This window comes from Cryptomeria japonica, chromosome 10 (genome assembly GCF_030272615.1).
Source record: "Cryptomeria japonica chromosome 10, Sugi_1.0, whole genome shotgun sequence".
NCBI lineage: Eukaryota > Viridiplantae > Streptophyta > Pinopsida > Cupressales > Cupressaceae > Cryptomeria > Cryptomeria japonica.
Window position 1 is genome coordinate 225,222,101 of NC_081414.1, and position 20,085 is coordinate 225,242,185.

Genomic DNA, 20,085 nt, shown 5'->3' on the forward strand with positions numbered 1-20,085 from the left:
CGGGCCAGGACCTCATTTGGGCCAAAAATGTTGAAGTTCACAAATTGGCCGAATGAGCCGAAATTCTTAAATTTGCAAAACGGCAATTCAACCTGAAAATGACTTAAGCCTTGCAATAACGGCTTCTAGGCTGAAATTGGCTGAAAACCTAAAAATCGCATAAATCCTCAAAATACCCGAAAATCTTCAAAAGTTAGAAATTGCGCCATATGGCCTTCTAAGCCGAAAAGAACCTTTCATAAATTGAAAACATGATGAAAGGAAGGAAACAAATCTCGCGAAAAGCTTCATTTTCCCGAAAATGGAGTGAAAGTTCAAAATCGCAGGTTAGAAAATGCATAAGAACTCACTAAATGCCCCTCTTGGCCTGAAAATCACGAAATAAGGAAAGGCGTTATAAAGTTTGCAGAAGGGGCTTTTAGCCCGAAAATAGAGAATAAGAAAAGAGCGTTAAAACTTAAACTTTACAAAGCCCCCCTTTAGCCCGAAAATATGAAGTATCACGTGATGAGATAAGGCAAAACTTTTCAAAAGGCTTCCTAAGCCCGAAATCACGGAGGGGGAAGAAAGTTAGTGAAAAGCGTTGAACTTCAAACTTTTCAAATACCCTCCTCAGGTTGAAAATCACTAAGCTAAAATCACGAAGTTCAAATCATGACCTCATAGCCCGAAAATGAAGAGATTAATAGGTTTCCGAACTTGCAAAATAGTCAAATAACCCGAAAACAATAGAGGAAGAGTCATTCCAAGTCAAAATCGGCCTATAAGGCCAAAATGAGAATTCAAAATCTTGCAAAAGGCCTCTACAACTCGAAAATTGAGTAATATTTGTAGATGATTATTCTAGGAAGACCTGGATATATTTTTTGTGGTACAAAGAGTTTGAAGAAATCCTTTCTAAATTTAAGGAATTCAAAGCTCTTGCAGAAAACATGACAGGTAAGAAAATCATAACCTTAAGAACAGACAATGGGGGGGAATACACTTCTGATATGTTTAAAGATTATTGTATGAATGCTGGGATTAAGAGGGAGTTAACTGTACCTTATAACCCACAACAAAATGGGGTAGCTAAAAGAAAGAATAAGACTATAGTAGAAGCTGCCAGGGCTATGTTGTTTGACCAAAATATAGAAACACCATTTTGGGCTGAAGCATCTAGGACAACTGTGTACATTCAAAATAGATGTCCTCATTCTCTTCTTGATAATAGAACCCCTGAAGAAGCCTTTACTGGTAACAAACCTGGCATAAGTCATCTTCAGATCTTTGGGTGTCCAATCTATATTCATGTTCCCAAAGAAAAGGGATCAAAATTAGAACCTTCTGGAAAGAAAGGGGTATTTGTTGGGTACAGTGAAACCTCTAAGGCTTATAGAGTATACATACCTGGACAAAGGCATATTGAACTAAGCAGAGATGTCATCTTTGAAGAAGACATAGCATTCAGGAGGTCCAAAAGCTCTAATGAATTAGAACACCAAGATCCTCCTACAAGCATGGGTGAGGATCCCACCCTTGAGATTCAAAGGGAGACCCCTGAAAACGCTGAGCATGAAGTTCAAGACTTACCTTTAGAAGAACATTATCTCGAAACTAGGAAGAGACCACTTTGGCCTAAAAAGATGCTTCAAGAAGCTGAAAATTATGCTGCTCCAAAGGGGACCTTTAGAGAAAGTAAGAGACCTAACCTATTTTCCAGTTATGCTGCCTTGATGAGTGAGACCATTGATGCAGAACCTTCCTGTGTTGGAGATGCTCTCAAGCATCAAGTTTGGAAAGATGCTATGTTAGAAGAGTATTAGTCAATTTTGAAAAATGATGTCTAGGATATTGTGCCTAGGCCTAAAAGCAAATCTGTGGTATCTTCTAAATGGCTCTTCAAAATCAAACATGCATCATATGGCAGCATTGAGAAGCACAAAACAAGGTTTGTTGCCAGAGGTTTCTCACAGAAAGAAGGTATTGACTATGAAGAGACATTTGCTCCTATTGCCAGATACACTTCTGTCCGAGTAGTTTTGGCTATTGCAACATCTAATGGATGGAAAGTCCATCAAATGGATGTTAAGACTGCTTTTCTGAATGGTAAGATTGAAGAAGTTTATTTGGAGCACTTGAAGGTTTTGTGATTCATAAGGCTGAATCACATGTCTGCAGATTAAAGAAAGCCCTATATGGATTGAAACAGACCCCCAGAGCATGGTATGAAAGAATTGATCACTATCTCTTGGAATTAGGTTTTCCAAGAATGAAGCAGATCCAAATCTCTACTACAAAGTAATCAATGGTGAATTATTAATTCTTATTCTTTATGTTGATGATCTACTAATCATAGGAGAGGATAATCGTATTTCTCAGTGAAAGAAAGAATTAGCCTCTGAGTTTGATATGAAGGATTTAGGAGTTCTTCACTACTTCCTTGAATTGGAAGTTTGGCAGCAGGCAAATGGTATAATCCTTAATCAAGGAAAATACACCATTGATATACTCAAGAGATTTGGAATGATGGATTGTAGATCCATGACCACACCTATGGAGACAAATTTGCACAAGCTAAAGGAAGCAGCTGTAGAATCGGAGTTTGCAGATCCTACCCTCTACAGACAGATTATTGGATCTCTGATGTATTTGGTAAACACAAGACCTGATATATGTTATGCTGTTGATACACTAAGTCAGTTCATGTGTGAACCTAGGGAAATACATCTTGTTGTTGCAAAGCATATTCTGAGATATCTTCGAGGAGCTATTGGTTTTGGTCTGAAATATAAACATGTAAACCTTGACCTACATGGATTCACTGATTCTGATTGGGCTGGAAGCGTAGTTGACAGGAAAAGCACATCAAGATGTTGCTTCAGTTTAGGATCAGGAATGATCTCATGGATATGTAGAAAACAGTCTTTAGTTGCTCAGAGTTCTACAAAAGCTGAATACATTGCAGCATCCATGGGAGCAAGAGAAGCAGTATGGCTTCGGAAATTTCTTGTAGGATTGTTTGATCAGCCCTTAAATCCTACTCTCATCTATTGTGACAACCAGAGTTGCATCAAGCTTTCAATGAATCCAGTATTTCATGACAGGTCTAAACACATTGAGAATACGTATCACTATGTTTGAGATATGGTCGAAAGGAATGTGATCTGACTGAATTATATTAGTACAGGTGATCAGATTGCAGACATTCTTACCAAGCCTCTCTCCAGGATCAAGATTGAACACTTTAGAGATAAACTTGGTGTTTACCCTCTCGGGTGAATAACTTAAAGCACACAGATAAAACACGTAATGCAGAATAATAATGCCATAGATATCAGATGTAATGTAAGAGATGTTATTCCATTCATAAGTTTCCTACACAAGTTACATTCGGAATTATATAAAGATGCCGAGGGGGTGCGAGCGCCAACCGTCGCACCGCAACTACCACCCCTCAGTTGCCAACTAACCAACACAATTACAACTTAATTAACTAGTTTTATTTCCGTGTACAATATTGCCGCCAACATCATCCCCCCCAAAAGAAAAGAAGTCGTCTCCGGACGACTTAATACAAAATAGAAATGACATTAAACAGAACTGCTGATGCCAATCGAGCCTGGAACTTATACACCTGCTGCGTCCTCGCCTGAAAACCCTTTTCTGCTACCATCTGATGCTCAAGTGCGGATTTCACCATTATTGCTTCTTTTGACATCAAAGTCCTCCTGTGCCTAAACCAAACTTGTCTGCAAAACACGCTTTTCAGTCTCAGCCTCCACCAACTGCTACTCAAATGATACTGTCTTCCCTAGCCAATTTGTCCTCGATAGCCAGACATGCAACCCATGCCAAAAAAAAAAAAAAAAAAGGAGAGACGTGCACAACACTGCATAAACAAACACAGCTGTATGGTGGAGAGGTGTTGACCGCACGGGAAGGTGGCCGTACGATTGGAGGTGCCAGTGCTGTTGTTGACCGTACGAGGAGGTTGTATGGCCTGGGTGCCATCGGGGACATTACAGAGGAAACTTAAAAAACGACGACGACTAGAGTGAAAAAGATTTTTCAATGACCCCCGGACCCGACGAGGGGCGTTGCCCCAGACCCCAGTTTATTTTTGAGCTATAGTACACTTGTTGGAGTTGGACGAAGGGCATTGGAGATGTCACGGTAAGTGTTGTGGTTGTCCGTACTGTGAGAAAGAAGCCTGCAGCTAAGCATTGGCGGGGAAGCCATAAGCCGTAGAGGGAGACGGATTTGGAGGTTGGGAACAAACAGAGTTTGAGGGAAGGCATTGCAGGTCCGCGCAGTTGTATGACACCAAGGAGTTATTCAGTTCAGTTACTACCCTTTGGGGAGTGTGATGGAGGATTTGAGGTGTCTCCTAGCCTTTGTGCTAGCGGGTTGTGGCCACCTCCAGGTAGGAATGGTACGCTTTGAGGAACTTGGAGTAGGTCTCGGCTGGACGTGAGGTTGCCTTGGTGGATGCAGGAGGGCGTGGGAGGAGCTGACCTGGTTGGAGGCAGTACTAGCGTGAAACTTAGCTCAGCATACCCAGGAGTTGGATGCCAAGAGGGCAGCACGGGTGGCTATCGAGGACAAATTGGCTAGGGAAGACAATATCATTTGAGTAGCAGTTGGTGGAGGTTGAGACTGAAAAGCGTGTTTTGTAGACAAGTTTGGTTTAGGCACAGGAGGACTTTGATGTCAAAAGAAGCAATAATGGTGAAATCCGCACTTGAGCATCGGATGGTAGCAGAAAAGGGTTTTCAGGCGAGGACGCAGCAGGTGTATAAGTTCCAGGCTCGACTGGCGTCAGCAGTTCTGTTTAATGTCATTTCTATTTTGTATTAAGTCGTCCGGAGACGACTTCTTTTCTTTTGGGGGGGATGATGTTGGCGGCAATATTGTACACGGAAATAAAACTAGTTAATTAAGTTGTAATTGTGTTGGTTAGTTGGCAACCGAGGGGTGGTAGTTGCGGTGCGACGATTGGCGCTCGCACCCCCTCGGCATCTTTATATACTTCCGAATGTAACTTGTGTAGGACACTTATGAATGGAATAACATCTCTTACATTACATCTGATATCTATGGCATTATTATTCTGCATTACGTGTTTTATCTGTGTGCTTTAAGTTATTCACCTGAGAGGGTAAACACTTGGTATGGTTGAAAATGTTATTTAATTTTGAGATAGAGTTTCATTTATTCTGATATACTAATATATTTAAGATGTTTAATGTGTAAACTCTTTTATTTGTCATGTCTGTGACTCCACGACTTCATGGGCCCCCCTTGTGAACATTATTGAAGGGTGACGACTTTTCAATAATGAACACTTGTTTCAAATTGATATTGTAAGGTGACGATTTTACAATTATCAATTTATCTATCTTGATGGATATCATGTGACTTGATATTTGTGGACATGTCATGATAGTATATATCTCTGAGACATTATGGTAGATATCAGTTGGCTAATATCATTAAATAAACCATAATTATGATAGAGATCTTTATGGTGAATATTATGGACATTCCATGAATTATTATCAGTATGGTAGGCATCATGTGACTTGATGCCAGTGCACATACCTTACTTGATAACTATGAGTTATGGTGAGTATCATGAGACTTGATATTCATTGTTGAACCATATATCTGAATATCACTATGGTGTGATATCTCTTCTCTTCACAATCAATGGATGAATTGTGATGTTTTCTCTAACATGAAATATGTCCTCCCTAAATAAGAGGGAGTGTTAATTCTTGTAACGTCGGTCGTATAATTCCATAAATTCCGATGCATGAATTGATTACATGTTAACATATTAGTATCTATGTTAACAATAAACAATAAATGAATCAAAATCGAATTATGGTGTTTGCCACCGGTTACACCCCTTCATGTTAACGGGCTGGGATTAAACGATTTATAATAAATTGCGATCATTCAAGCAAGCGATATGTTTGTTAACGTGCTGTGATATTATGAGTGGTATGTAGGGAAGAGATGTGTCTTCCCACGTGGGAAGACATATCCCTTCTCTACGTACCCTCTCATTCACATATATATAACATGCATACAATGAGGAGGAGAACAATACCGAAATTAATAAGTGTTGCGCTTCCTTCCATTCACATTACTGCAGTTCAAATTTAATTCCAGACTATATCTTCATCTCTTCTATCCTCTTGATCACAGAATTTAAATAAACTTAACAAAGCATGGGCAGTTGCTAAAGGGAGTCCATGACGACATGTTTGAAGCCCAATCATTTCTCATAGTAGTCCTGTTGTCTTTGAGAAAGATAGTGGGGATTCTCAATAAAATTGCAAATATTTAATGGCAAAACAAGTCAATTTTCCTTCCTCATTAGGTACTAAACAATATGCTTTAGATTTTATGAGGGTAGGATTTTTCCAATAATAAATGTCATTATCTTTTGCATTAATTGCTCCTGTGATCAGTCATACATCAGCGAAACAGCTAGATCCATTCAAATGTGGACAATTGAACATTGTTTGGATCTGCATCGCACTTCTGTGGGTAAATCAATATTAACAGAATTGCTTTCCATAAAGCACCAAATCTGCAAACAATGTCAGCCTAGGGAGGCAGTGGAGATATGAGAACACTGTAGAATTTGAATATTTTTGATGGTTTGAGTTTAACCTATGTTTCTGGGCCCATCATAATTAGAAATGAGTCTGAACCATTTGTAAGGATAACCGATAAACAATTAGTTTATTAATTTTTATCTTCTATGAAGTGTCCTGTCTATTTCATGTCCTTAACAAAGATATCTATGTAAACCACAGTTGTAGTACTCTTGGATAACCTGTAATTAATTGCAAGTAATTGTAAATTACTGCATTATCTGTGTCATTTCTAGAATTTTTCTTAATATTTTTGAGAAGTGGTTGTGAAATTTTGTTATATATATCTGTCCCATTTCAGGATCAGTTTCACACGGGCAGATTGAAAATTTCAGTTTAGAGTTGGTAGTATAAGTTGTTTAAGAACTAATTTATTTTAAAGTTATATTTAACCCTACAAATGGACTAAGTTAAAGGAACAAGGGCCGCTCCTGAAATAGTAGGCCATGCTTCAGGATGGCACCGCCTAAGATTTTATTGTTTGCTTATTTTTCTAACATAAGCCTTCTTTGTAAAAGTATTCATAAAACTAAAATAACTTGTTTAAAATCTTACACTATTTTTTGTGATTGTAATTTTTATATTATATGTTTATATATGTGTATTCAAATATAAACTAGCAAAATTAGTCTTTTACTCTGGCTTTTACAAATTTGACGTATATTTTTTAGTTTCTTAAGCCTTCTTAGAGATTTAAAAAAAAAATTTAGAACACTGGTAGTAGAATTCCTATACACATTTGCCATGCCGTGTCAATGTCATGTAAATGGAATGCTACCGTGATTTAGCAAAATGTAACAATGTGAATTCTTCATCCATCTTAGTGATGGGTCAAGGAGTGTGACCTGAAATGTTGATGCTGTCCAAAACATCTGGATTATTTTCCAGAAATTTCACATATTCAGCAGATATTGAATTTTGAAGCTTAGGTCTTTAATACAGGGAGTGCTCATGGAAAGTTTTAGAGAATAGACAAGTCACCTATTTGACCTATTAAAACATAAATCCATGGTAGTTTCATATCCAATGCTTTTTCAAATTTCTTTGTATATCTCATTGATTTTTGTGGTTTTTAATTCCCCCCTTTGTTCTTGAAGTTTTATAATATTTTTTTTATGGAGGAAAGTGTACCATTTCTTTGTACATGGACATATTTGACGATTTGTGGATTCTTGTTGCAGGGTCATTTTCTGAAGAAGATGTAGGAAGACAAGGAATGGCTGTTGCATCTATCAGGGGTACTGCAAATGCTAGCAGGGGCTTAGAAGTTGCTGTTGCAAACCTTCAGGATTATTGTAATGGTTAGTTAATACCTCTCTTTGCTGTTTCTTGGATTATTTCAAGGATTCTTTATTTGGAGAAAAAATCATTTAATATACTTTTGACTTTTGTGATTTAATTTTTGAAATATTGCTGCCAGAATTAGAGAACCGTCTGTTGGCTCGGTTTGATGCTGCTTCCCAACGGAGAGAATTGTCAACCATGGCGGAGTGTGCTAAGATATTATCCCAGGTTGGTGGTGATTTTTATTAATTTTCTGATGCTTGAGCCTAGAATTTGTACTGACTGTTTATATCAAATTTTATACTAATAGTCTTGAAATATCAAATATGTAATATCCATGAGTTGTATAGAGGCTATAATTTTATTTCCTTTTGTTGTCTTTTTTGATGAGAGGTTCAGTTGCAAACATATCTCACCAAAGATGGATTAATATGTATCTCTGGTACTGTTGATGTGTATTTTGTACACTATCAAACACAGAATAAAATACCTAAAGGTACCTTATCCTCTCTTGAATAAAGTCTCTAATTGCTGAAGATGTCGCAAAGAAGGATCAATCAGGGTGACTCCAATGTTCTTTTATGTAGGGTCTCTACGTGTGGATAAGCACCAGTGGTCGTTGTGATTGCTGTTACATCAAGGGGCCTTACGTATCCGAAATAGAATTTCCTAAACTAACAAATTCTCAAAAAGATCAAAAGGTAGGGCTTGCAAGGGATAAATTCTAATCTAATCCTAAGAATGACTCAATGCGGGCAGGACTTGGTAAGATTCTACCAACTTCAATATTGCCATAAAATAACAACTCAACTGAAATTGATGCGATCTTCTAAGGTAACAAATGATCTTTCAATTCATCAAGGATCATAGACACTACCACAAAGGCACATATCCAAAGTTCAATGACGATTGAAGGTTTAGGTGATTCAAGTTTCTCCAGTTGACCACGCAAGGCGTTCCTACAATCAGCAAGAAGCTAGTGGTTTGGAACGTGAATCTCACCAAAGATCAAGCCCAACACTTAGTCCTTCAAACTTAAATACTACTTCGATTGAGAATGATTCAAGAAAACAAACAACCATGAAGATAGCCACAAGAATTGCAATAAAACACCATAACTTCAATATTTTATTGATCTCAAAGCCATCATAAGCAACAATTGCTAGAAATTCCTTCTTCAAAGCTCAATCTTGCTACAAATACTTTCTTCTCTCAAAAGCTCTAAACTTCTAACTATTTCTTATTGCTCTCTCTTTCTAATTTTTCCTATGACAAAATGAAAAGGAGTGAGGGTATAAATAGCATCCTCAATTACAATGAACGGTCCAAATCAAAAGAAGATCAATGGCCAAGATTATGACACCTAAACCCTAATTAGGGTTTATTACAAATAGTCCCCTTTTTATTGAACAATATTAAATGCATAGCCGAATATTTAATTTGGCACAAAAATCTAGGAGACAGACCAATGACAATTACGGTGCCACATCATCTATAACAACCTTTCTTCTAGAATCTTATTTCCTTTCCAATGCTCCTTCTTAGCATATGCAGTGAATCTAGACACGATTCCTTCGATCTTAGCAATTGGAATCTTGGGAAGATTCCTCATTCGTTCCTCCAAGTGGATGACCTGATCGAAAGCCTTGAGAAGAGCCGCGTCCCATCTAGGTTCAAGTTCTTTGATTTTCTCAATCAGGAGCATGGTAGCAAACATTTGATCCCGTTGCTCATCTGTAATAACATTCTCATCTTTGCAAAAGATGACTTTGACTCTTTCTTCTAATTCTTGCAAATCCACATCTGTCTCAACTTCGATCCTTCTGCCAAGAATAGTACATAATACTTCAAACACCTTGTCCTGGATCGGATGGATAATCTCCTCAACTTGATTGCATTTGTTACCGATGTCCTCAAAAAGAACTTCTTTCATCTGGAGTAAAGTTGACCATTGGAGTAAACTATGAGGTCCCCCATCCATTATCTTCTCTTGTGCTAGGATCTTCCTTGATGTTTGTCTGATTACTTGCAGGATAGGAATGATAACATCCTTGGTATGAGCGAAAGCAGCTACCGTTATCATTAGGTTGTGGATGATCTCAAGAACCTGGATAGCTCTGTGAATGGTCTGCATCATTCTTGTTGCAAATTCAATGGCAACTGTATGAGATTTGTCAATCCAAGAGCTCATGAGCTGGACCAAACTCTTGACTCTTTCTGCCTCACCAACTGATTCGATAGGAAGTGCCTGCACAAGAGATACCGCTGGATCCTGACGTCCCAAAGGCTGATTGAGATGGCTAAAGTAGCCTCTCCATGCACCTCTCTCTCTCTCAAGCTTTCTATTTTTCTCCATTTCTTCCCTAAGCTTGTCTTTTAGCGCTTCAAACGAATCGGTTGCCTCATCCAACGTTTGCTCGGTTGTGAGTGGACCAAGCTCAAATGTCTCTACATCATATTCCTCTGCGAGGATCTCACCTTCATACTTGTCCACTGCTGGTGTAGCTATCTGCAATTTCCTGGATCCTGTCTCGTCTCTGATCATCTTGGACATCTTAGTGGCCTTCCTCTTTTCTGTCACTTCCTGAGAATTTCCAACAAGGCTTTCTAAATCAATCACATTATCTTCGTCCTCGATCACAATCACCCTTGTTAGTCTCTCCTTTAACCAATCCGGAATGGCAGATCTTGTTTCTCTAACCTGTATCTCCTTAGGCAATGTTTCTTCTTCTCTGAGAGGAGATGTCACTTCGTCATCATTCTTGTCTTCATGTAGCTCATTGACTTGGAGAGATCGACTTGATGAACGTTGAGGTGCCTGTCCTTCTTCATGTTTATCGTTCTATACCATTGATTCTTGTAGCGTCCTAAAATTGCGACACTTGCAATTTCGACTGCATTTTGGTCTTCATGATGGCGATGCAACACGGAACCTGAATGGAGACCCCGAAACTTGCTCATGGCATCAAAAACTGCATTTTTCCAGCACCCTGCCTGATCCCTCCTTGCACCCTGCTGTCCCGGGAGGTGGGACCAGAGCGCCCAGTGCCCTGGTCCCCCAGGACCATGGCGCCCAGCGCCCTGGTCCCTGGCCCTATTTTGGGCCCGGTCTCTTTTGGGGCTTCGGGTCTTTTTGTTTGCAAATTGGAAAATAACATTTCCTGGTCGGCCTAAGGTCGGGAAAATCAGTCTTTTAACCCTAATTGGCAATTATATAAACTACATTTCCTCTCTCATTGAAAAAGATGGAAAAAAGGCGGAAACGATACTCAAACATTCAAGCATTCAAGCATTCCTTCAAGCAATTGATCATTCTAAGTTTCCATTCAAGGCTAAGTGTTGCATTCAAGACAAGGATTCAACCATTGAAGAGGAGATCACATACAACATACAACATACAACATACAACAACATCTACACCTTCGCATGTAAGAATACAAACATTCTTACAATAAGGTACTAGTACTTGTTTTACATTACAATCATTTACATTTACAGCATTCTCATTTCTTGGTTAATTCCAAAACCTAAGGGCAAACCCCTAATCCCTAACCCCCCAATCGTCTTCGCTTTTCTGTGTGTAGGTTGCAGGTACGCGGCTGTAATTGAAGATCTGGAATCCTTATGCAGAGACGAACAGATCCCCCTTCGTTTCGCGGATTTTTCGGAGGATCGTGTGCACGCCGGGCGCCATCGTCTCGTCAACTTTTGCTCAAATTTGCAGGACAGCGCCGTCTCGACATTTTATTGCTAATTCCAGGTCCGTAGCTTCATCCTATATCCCTATCTCTGTTTATAAGCGAATCTTTCTCACTTTCTATGTATTCCTAGCTTGCTCCTTCTATCTACATTCTTTACAAAAGAGGGTAGCCTTGCTGTCTTAACCCTTGAAACTCATTTAGAATCCAATCTTGCATTGTGTGGGATTGGATCTTGTGGGTTTCAACCCCTCTTTTGAATGTAAAGTCTCTCCTAAGTGAAAATCGACAATCCTAAGTGACCCCCCTTTCCCCTTGGGAGTGGTGGAGGGAACACTTAGGGTTCGCTCGCGATTTTCCGCTTTACAATTCCATAGATTCCTCCATTTCAAGTGTCCTCTTCTCTTGTCGAGAAGACGTGCCGGATAAACGATCTCGATTGGCCTCTTGCTTCTTCTTGGAGGATTCCCTTTTCTCAGGTCTCTCTTTCCTCTTCGAGCCTCTAGGATGAGGATTGCCTTCACTTGCGCTTCGAAGGTTGCCTTCACTTGTGTTTCTGGGATGAGGATTACCTTCACTTACACTTGCTCCTCCTTCTCCTGGTCTTTCCTCCAAAGTAAAAGTCATAGATATGCTCTGTTCTCTCAACTTTTGATGCTGCACATCAACCCATCTGCGAGTACAAGACAAAACTGGAGCCATCAAAGCATCTAGATCCAAAATCTCAGGTTCATTCCAATCTATCCTCACTGCTTTGTTTTCTCGGTCATAGGATGATTGAAGATGCCTGCCACTGTCCTGAGCTTGGTCGGCCACTCTGTAAATTTTGCATTTCCTGATGAAGTCTAAAGGCAATCTGGAATGCATCTTTCTCTTTACTTCAAAATCATTTGAGAGATTCATCCAAAAATCTTCTACTTGAGGTTCATGTTTGTACTTTCTACCGACTATCTCCTCTATATACCCATAAGGATCAAAACTCTCTCTCAAGGTGAAGAATGAAAATGAATATAAGGCCAACTCCTTCTCTGCATCATCCATGGCTGGAACATTAGGGCATACCTCAACTGAATTTCCTAGTATGATAGGCACAGGAACTCCATTTCCATGCCTGTGTCTGAATGCCTTCGCATAAGCTGCCAACTGTCTAGTTACCTCAAGTAACACTATTCTGTCTGTCGGATATCTCGGCAACATGTAGGGAGGTGAAGGACATCCATGAACTCTAATATATGTAAACTTCTGGAATTGGATGAACCAAGCACCATACCTCTTTACAAGCTCTTGTGCGTCTTGAGATAGCCGATTGTGAATCCCGCCTTGCAATGTCTTGGTGATTTTCATCGTGAAGGTATCATTGACTAACTTGTAGTCACTTCCTAGTGGATGATGCAAATGAACATAGGAATCACAAACTCTGACTTCCCCGGGCCCTCTTCCAATCACTCCTCTGTGAGGTAGTCCTGCATATTCAAAACTCCTGATCAAGGCATATATGATGTACGAGCTCATGTGAAATGACTTGGTAGCCTTCAGTCTTCTTAACTGCACGTCCAAGCAATGGCTAATCATTCTAGCCCAATGAATTGTTCCTTTTCCTTGAACTGTCACTTGGATGAAGTAGAACATCCACTTCTCAAAATAGAAGGCTTGAGGAGCTCCTGTGACTCGGTTGAGTAATGTTATCAAATCTCTATACTCCTCCTGGAAGTCGATCCTATGTGGTGTGTTTGGAATCTTGCTCAGGTGAGGACGACTCTTGAGTAACCAATTCTTGTTGATGATGCTCAAGCAAGTGTCTGGATCATCTTCGTACATGGACCTGGCTCCTTCTAAGCTTTTATAAATCATATCTCTGTGCTCCGGAAGATGGAGAGCCTCACTTATAGCCTCCTCTGAAAGGTAAGCCAAAGTGTTTCCTTCTTTGGACACGATCGATCTGGATTGTGGGTCATAATGGCGAGCACACTCGATCATCAACTCATGGCACTGGATTGCTGGAGGGAAGCTGGCCGCCTTAATAATGCCACTTTCAATCATTCTTCTTGCGACAGGTGATGGCTTGCCAATGTAAGGGACCTCTCGAAACTTCTTCACACTGAAGTTTCCCAAGTTGGTATCTCCAATGTTGTTCCACTTCGACACGATCTTGGTCTCCAATTCTTCATTCTTTTGATCTTCCTTCATGAGGGCTGGACGACTGGTGGATGCTCCTGCCTTTGGGGTCGCCATCGTAACACCTACACCACATTTCATAATGAGTAATGGATTTTGCAATATAGAAATATAGACTAGATTAAAGATTGAATTTAGGAAACCTCATGATAAATCCTTGAATTATCATTTCCTAAATATAACGATGTAATTTGGAATTCAAGATTCAAAATTCAAAATTCAAGATTGAGGCTAGGACGATTCAAAATTCAAAATTTGGACAAGGGAGATCTTGCCATACCTCTCTTGAGAACTAACTCTAAGGAAAGATACAAAATTAAGGAAGTTTGCTAAGCAAAATGTGGATCGAAGTCTTCAACGTGAGCTTCTTCTAGCAAATGCGCCTCCTTCATCAACTTCACCACCTTGGGTCTTCAACGCCTTGAGGGAAACTCGCTCCACCTCTTAACCTCTAACAAAGTTCGCACTCCCTCTTGGATTGAAATTTCGCTCCTCTCCTTGGATCAAAATTTGCACTCCCTTGGATGAAATTTCGCTCCTTCTATTGCTTCTCCAAATCGCATGTAAACAATGATTGAATGATGGATTAAAATGTTTCCAAGTACCTCCCATATATAGGCGCTTATGCTTTGCAATTGCCCATAGGCCGACTTAGAAAATAGGCAAAAATAAACAAAAATTAAATAAAAAGGAGGCCGACCTTTACAAAAATATAAAAATAAAACCCCAAGCGCTCTCCCTTTTTATTTAATTTAATAATTAATTAATTAAATGCCTTTGTAATTAAATTTCGATTTTTTAAAAGGCTTAATTCAATTATTAAATGCCTTATGCGAACTCATTAAATGCCAATTTTAATTAAAAATATTTCAAAGTTTTATCGAATTTAGCACTTAATGCAATTCAAAAAATGTTGGCGCCTAAACATGGGAGGAATAAGGGACATCTATCAATATCGCTCTGGTCCCTGGGAGAGGGACAGGAGCGCCCATGCATTTTGGTCCTCCATCTTTCATTTTTTACGTCTGAAACTTCATCCTCTACGTCCAAAATGGGGTTCTCGCTTGGCATTTTGAGTTTAATTCATTCCTTTTGTGGCAGGAGTGTGCCTTAAGTACTCTCGCCCTGGTCCCTTGGTGAGGGACAGGAGCGAACTTGTCTTTTATCCTTGATCCTTCGTTTTCCAAATTGTCAATTTATGATGTGAGGCAAGTGATGATTTCATCCATCCATTCCATACGTGCTTAACTTGTTCTTTGCAAGGCAAACTCGATATTCTAGGGGTTTTCGCCCTGGTCCCTTGGTGAGGGACAAGAGCGAACTTTACTTTTTGCCTTTGGTCTTCATTTTCCAAATTGCCAAATCGAGTCGTGATGTAGGCAATGATCTTTATTGTTTTCTTCATGCATGTCCAATTTGCTTTCTCGAGGCTAAATGAGCTCCTCCAAGGATTATCGCCCTGGTCCTCCAGTGAAGGATAGGAGTGAATTTCACTTTTGAGCTTAAACTTGTCGACTTTTGACGTTAACTCCTTGTTCTTCGTCCTTCGAAAGACATTTTTGACCCTGTGTAACCTTGCCTTGACGTAGTTTTTTGAAGGGAATGGTCGATTCCATAGAAATCGCCTTGGTCCTCCAGTGAAGGACAGGAGCGATCCTTAACCCATGGCACAAAATCTTAATCATATTAACATCGAATTTTCTCCAAGACGTAAAACATTGTTTCTTATTCCTTCTTGAGTCTTGCAAATGAAAGTGGCACTCCAAAACGTTAGGCGTTTAAGCAAATTTAAAGATTTCGCTCTGGTCCCTTGGAGAGGGACAAGAGCGCTTTAGCCAATTCTATCAAGTTCTCGTGGTCTTTTACAACTTCGTTCTTCTTTGGGGCATTCCAAATATCATTACCATCATGTGCCTTGGCTTGGACTCAACCAAATTTGGAAGAATAGACTTGATAATACATTTTTCGCCCTGGTCCCTGGGAGAGGGACAGGAGCGTTTTGGCCAATATGGGCTCACTTTGCGTTTTGCAACCTTCAAAATTATCTTCAACGGATTGGTTGAGTCTTCTTTCCTTCATATCAAGCTTGAAATTCGCTTTTCCTTGGCCAAGAATTTGTCCTTTGAGAAAATCGCTCTGGTCCCTTGGAGAGGGACAGGAGCGCCCAGGCAATTTTGGGTTGATTTTCTTCATCCTGTTCCATTCAAGTTATATTCAATTAGCAAAACGTACTTTCCTTGTCCTCCTCAAATCGTGAAATCGTCTAAATCTTGTGAGGACAATGTAATTTTGAAAAACAAGCTCTGGTCCTTCAGTGAGGGACAGGTTCGATTTTGTCATTTTAGCATATTTCCTTGTTTGCCAATTACTCAAATTATATTCAATGGACAAAACATGCCCTCCTTGATCTCTTCCAATCAAAAAAATCGTCTTGGTCCTGCAAGGACAGTGCAACTTTGAAAAACAAGCTCCGGTCCTTCAGTGAGGGACAGGAGCGATTTTGGTCCTCAAGGTCAAATCTTCATAATTATCATCTCAAATTTTCTTTGCTGGGGAAGATACCATCATTTCGCAAGTTATGGACAAAAGTCCAAATCCAAAAAATGTCCAAGAAGGTGTGTTTTGAGGAAAATCGCTCTGGTCCCTGGGAGAGGGACAGGAGCGATTTGGTCCTTAAACTAAAAAAACTTGTCGTTTTGAGTCTTCAAAATCTTCAAAATCTTCAATTCGTGTTCAATTGTATCTCCTGGCGACCCTGCACAAAACAAATAAAACAAGTCACTAACCAAGATGCATAAAATATCAATTTCGCCCTGGTCCCTGGGTGAGGGACAGGAGCGATCTTACCTCTATAGGCCAAAGTATCCAAAATTTAGGCTTTCAGTCACTTCACAAGGCATAATTAGGTTATCTCCAAGGCCAGGGGTCAATTATCAAACCTTCCAAAATTTGTCAAAATTCATCCGGACAAAATTGCACAATTCCATCATTAACACTTAGGTAAAATTTGGACTTGCCTTCAAAATTCTGACTGGACCTAGACAGACGTATCTGACTTCTTGGCAAGCTCAGCCTATTTCAAAATTGCAACCTTCGGGAGGAGGCTAAATAATCTTCAAAATTTGATTGGACTTCGGCTTGAAAACATCAAAAAAGAAACCCTAAGGTTTAACCCTAGTCCAGACGACTCACTCACTTACTCAAAACCCTAAAAGCAGAGAGAAGAATAGGCAAAACAAAAGCAAAAAAGAGGGGGTCCCCATTTTAATGGGGTGATGTGTGAAATGGTCACAACAGGTACCTATTAAACTTTAATAGAGAAACTCAAAAGTATCAAATGAATTAGTAACAGTGTATATCAATAAGTGGATAGGCAAGGGTATGAATTGATTATTACATCAATAACAAAGTAGATCTTATGATTGTTCCTTCCATAGTGTACATACTTGGACTTGACAGAGTGAAAAATTCCAATTCAACAACTTAAAAATTTACTTAAATTCCTTTAAAAAGCACAAATTTATCGAAAATTTAATTACAAATGTATCAAATGAGTCTATAAAACTTTGGGGAAGTGTTTTCCATTAGATTTGAATACATATAGAGTACAAAATCATTTCATCATGCAGATATAATAGCTAGCTAATAACTATTATGAATTTATGATGATTGTGTTTGGATGGATCTCTCTTGAATAGTAAGTGTCGATGAAAAGGGCCTCACCCCATCTTGATTGTAATTTTGAGCTTAGAAATAATTAGGTCCCTCACCTAAACCATGGGTGTGATTCTCTCCATGCATGTTGAAATGCTCTCCATAATCTCTCCATTAGGATTTGTGAAGCTATGTGCGTAGAAAAAATTGGAGCTGAAGTAGGACCTCATTGCAAGAATGGGCTGGTCGAGTTTATTGTTCCACATTTGATCAATGATCTCCTAAATAGGATCAAATCATTCTCTATCCCCCCTGTAATAGTTTTGGATGGCCTCTTTGGCCTTCTCGATGGCTTCATAAATATACTCCATTGGGTTTTGATTCCTATCCACCAAGCACTCACCAAAGGTTCTAACACCTACAAGTACAAAACAAATTAAAATTACTAGTTCACAATGAAAGTAAATACTTTGAAGTTTAAAAGTAAAAGATTCATTTTGAAACTTAAATGGAAGTTTGAGGTTACCTTGATGACCTTTGCGACTTCCTTCACAAAGACACCATAAAAAATTGTCTTTGCAATCCTTTCTCCATCAACCTTTTTCCAATATGGCGAGTCTAGGCATACTTGACTCACAATCATTTGCCTCAACAATGTTAACAAACTAGTAATGCTTTGCAACATTAAGAAGTTAGTTGCAAACCTTGTGACATTTGTTTGCACAAGTTCTTTCCCCTTGGTGTGATCTCTCGTCGATCAAAGAACTCAAGGGTGATTATAAATATAAATATCTTTTGCGGTGTTATTAGCATTTTTTACAATTGGTCTTATCCAACCAATTTTGTTTATATCCTCCAAAAGAAGGTCAAGACAATGTGCCATCCAAGGGGTCCAAAAGAATGATGGATGCCTCTCCTATAGCAATCTCTTAGCTGCTATGTATGTGTTGACGTGTATTTTATACACAATCATACACAGAATAAAATACCAATAGGTATCTTATCCTCTCTTGAGAAAATAGTCTCTAACTGCTGAAGATCTGCAAAAAGGATCAGTTAGATGGACTCCAAGGTTCTTTTAGTGGGGTCTCCACGTGTGGACAAGCTTTTTTAGTGGTATGATGTGATTTGCTGTTTCCTCCAAGGGGTCTTACGCGTTCTATAGCTCGAAGATTTTACTAAACTAAAGGAACTTTCAAAAAAAACACAAAAGGATAGGGCTTAAGAGGTCTAATCTAGCCTAACCCTATGAATGACTTAGCATGGATGAGATTTGGCAAGACTCAACCAACTTCAATTTTGCCATAAGATAACAACTTAATTGAAATTAGTGCGATCTTCTAAGGTAATATAATGGTATTCAATGCATCAAAGACCAAGGACACTACTATGAAGGTACATATCCAAGACACAATGATAATTGAAGATTAAGGACTCAAAGTGTTCTCCAGTCGACCATGCAAGGCGTTCCTACAATCAGCAAGAAGCTAGTGGTTTGGATTGCGAATCCTACCAAATATCAAATCTCACACTTAGTCTTTCAAATTAACAAACTACTTCGATTGAGCACGATTCAAGTGTACCAAACAACCATGAAGATAACTCAAGAAATTTGCAACAAAACACCATAACTTCAATATTTTATTGATTTCCAAATCATCATGTACAACAATTGCTTGGAGTTCTCTCTTCAAGACTCAATCTTGCTATAAAATTGCTTCTAGCTTTAATCTCTATTCTCTATTACATCAACTATTACTCTCACACTATTACCAAATGAAATGAAAAATGGGGGTATATATAGCATCCCCAATTACAATGAAAGGTCCAGATTGAAAGTAAATCAACGGACAAGATCATGACACCTAAACCCTAATTAGGGTTTGTTACAAATGACCTCCTTTTTACTGAACAATATTAAATACATAGCCAAATATTAAATTCGGCACAAAAACCTAGGAGGTATCAACCAATGAGAAATAAGATGTCATGTCATCTGTAACAACCTTTCATCTAGAATCTTATTCCCTTTCCAATTCTCTTTCTTAGCATATGCAATGAATTTTGTCACGATTCCTTCGATTTCTGTGATTGGAATCTCGGGAAGATTCTTGATACTCTCTTCTAAGTGGATAACCTGATCGAATGCATCTAGAAGAGCTGCGTCCCAAGTAGATTCAAGTTCCTTCGTTCTATCAATCAGGAGCATGGTGGCATACATCTGATCATACTGCTCATCTGTAACATCTGCGTCCTTGCAAAAGATGATCTTGATTCTATCCTCAAATTCCTGCATATCCACATCTGTCTCAACCTCGATCCTTTTGCCAAGAATGGTACGAAGTACCTCAAATACTCTGTCCTGGATCGGATTGATCACCTCCTCAACTTGACCACATCTAACACTGATGTCCTCGAAGAGAACATTCTTTATATGGAGTAAGGTTGACCACTGAAACAAACTGTGAGAATCACCTTCTAAGATCCTCTCCTGCGCTAAAATTCTTCTGGATGTATGTCTTATTACTTTCAAGACAGGGATGACAACGTCCTTGGTATGGGCAAATGCAGCTACTGTTGCCATCAATGTGTGGATAATCTCAAGAACTTGGATAGCCTGATGA

The 20,085-nt window shown here is 39.1% G+C and overlaps 1 protein-coding gene across 3 annotated transcripts in view; it reads left to right on the forward strand.

The window, feature by feature from the left end:
• LOC131034874 (exocyst complex component SEC10b) overlaps window positions 1–20,085 on the forward strand; it is a 147,387-nt gene that overhangs the window by 42,399 nt on the left and 84,903 nt on the right. For all 3 annotated transcript variants that reach the window (XM_057966474.2, XM_057966475.2, XM_057966476.2), the window contains 2 exons: window positions 7,832–7,951; window positions 8,071–8,162. In XM_057966474.2, the coding sequence (XP_057822457.2) occupies window positions 7,832–7,951; window positions 8,071–8,162 (212 nt within the window). The remainder of the gene's footprint in view (window positions 1–7,831; window positions 7,952–8,070; window positions 8,163–20,085) is intronic.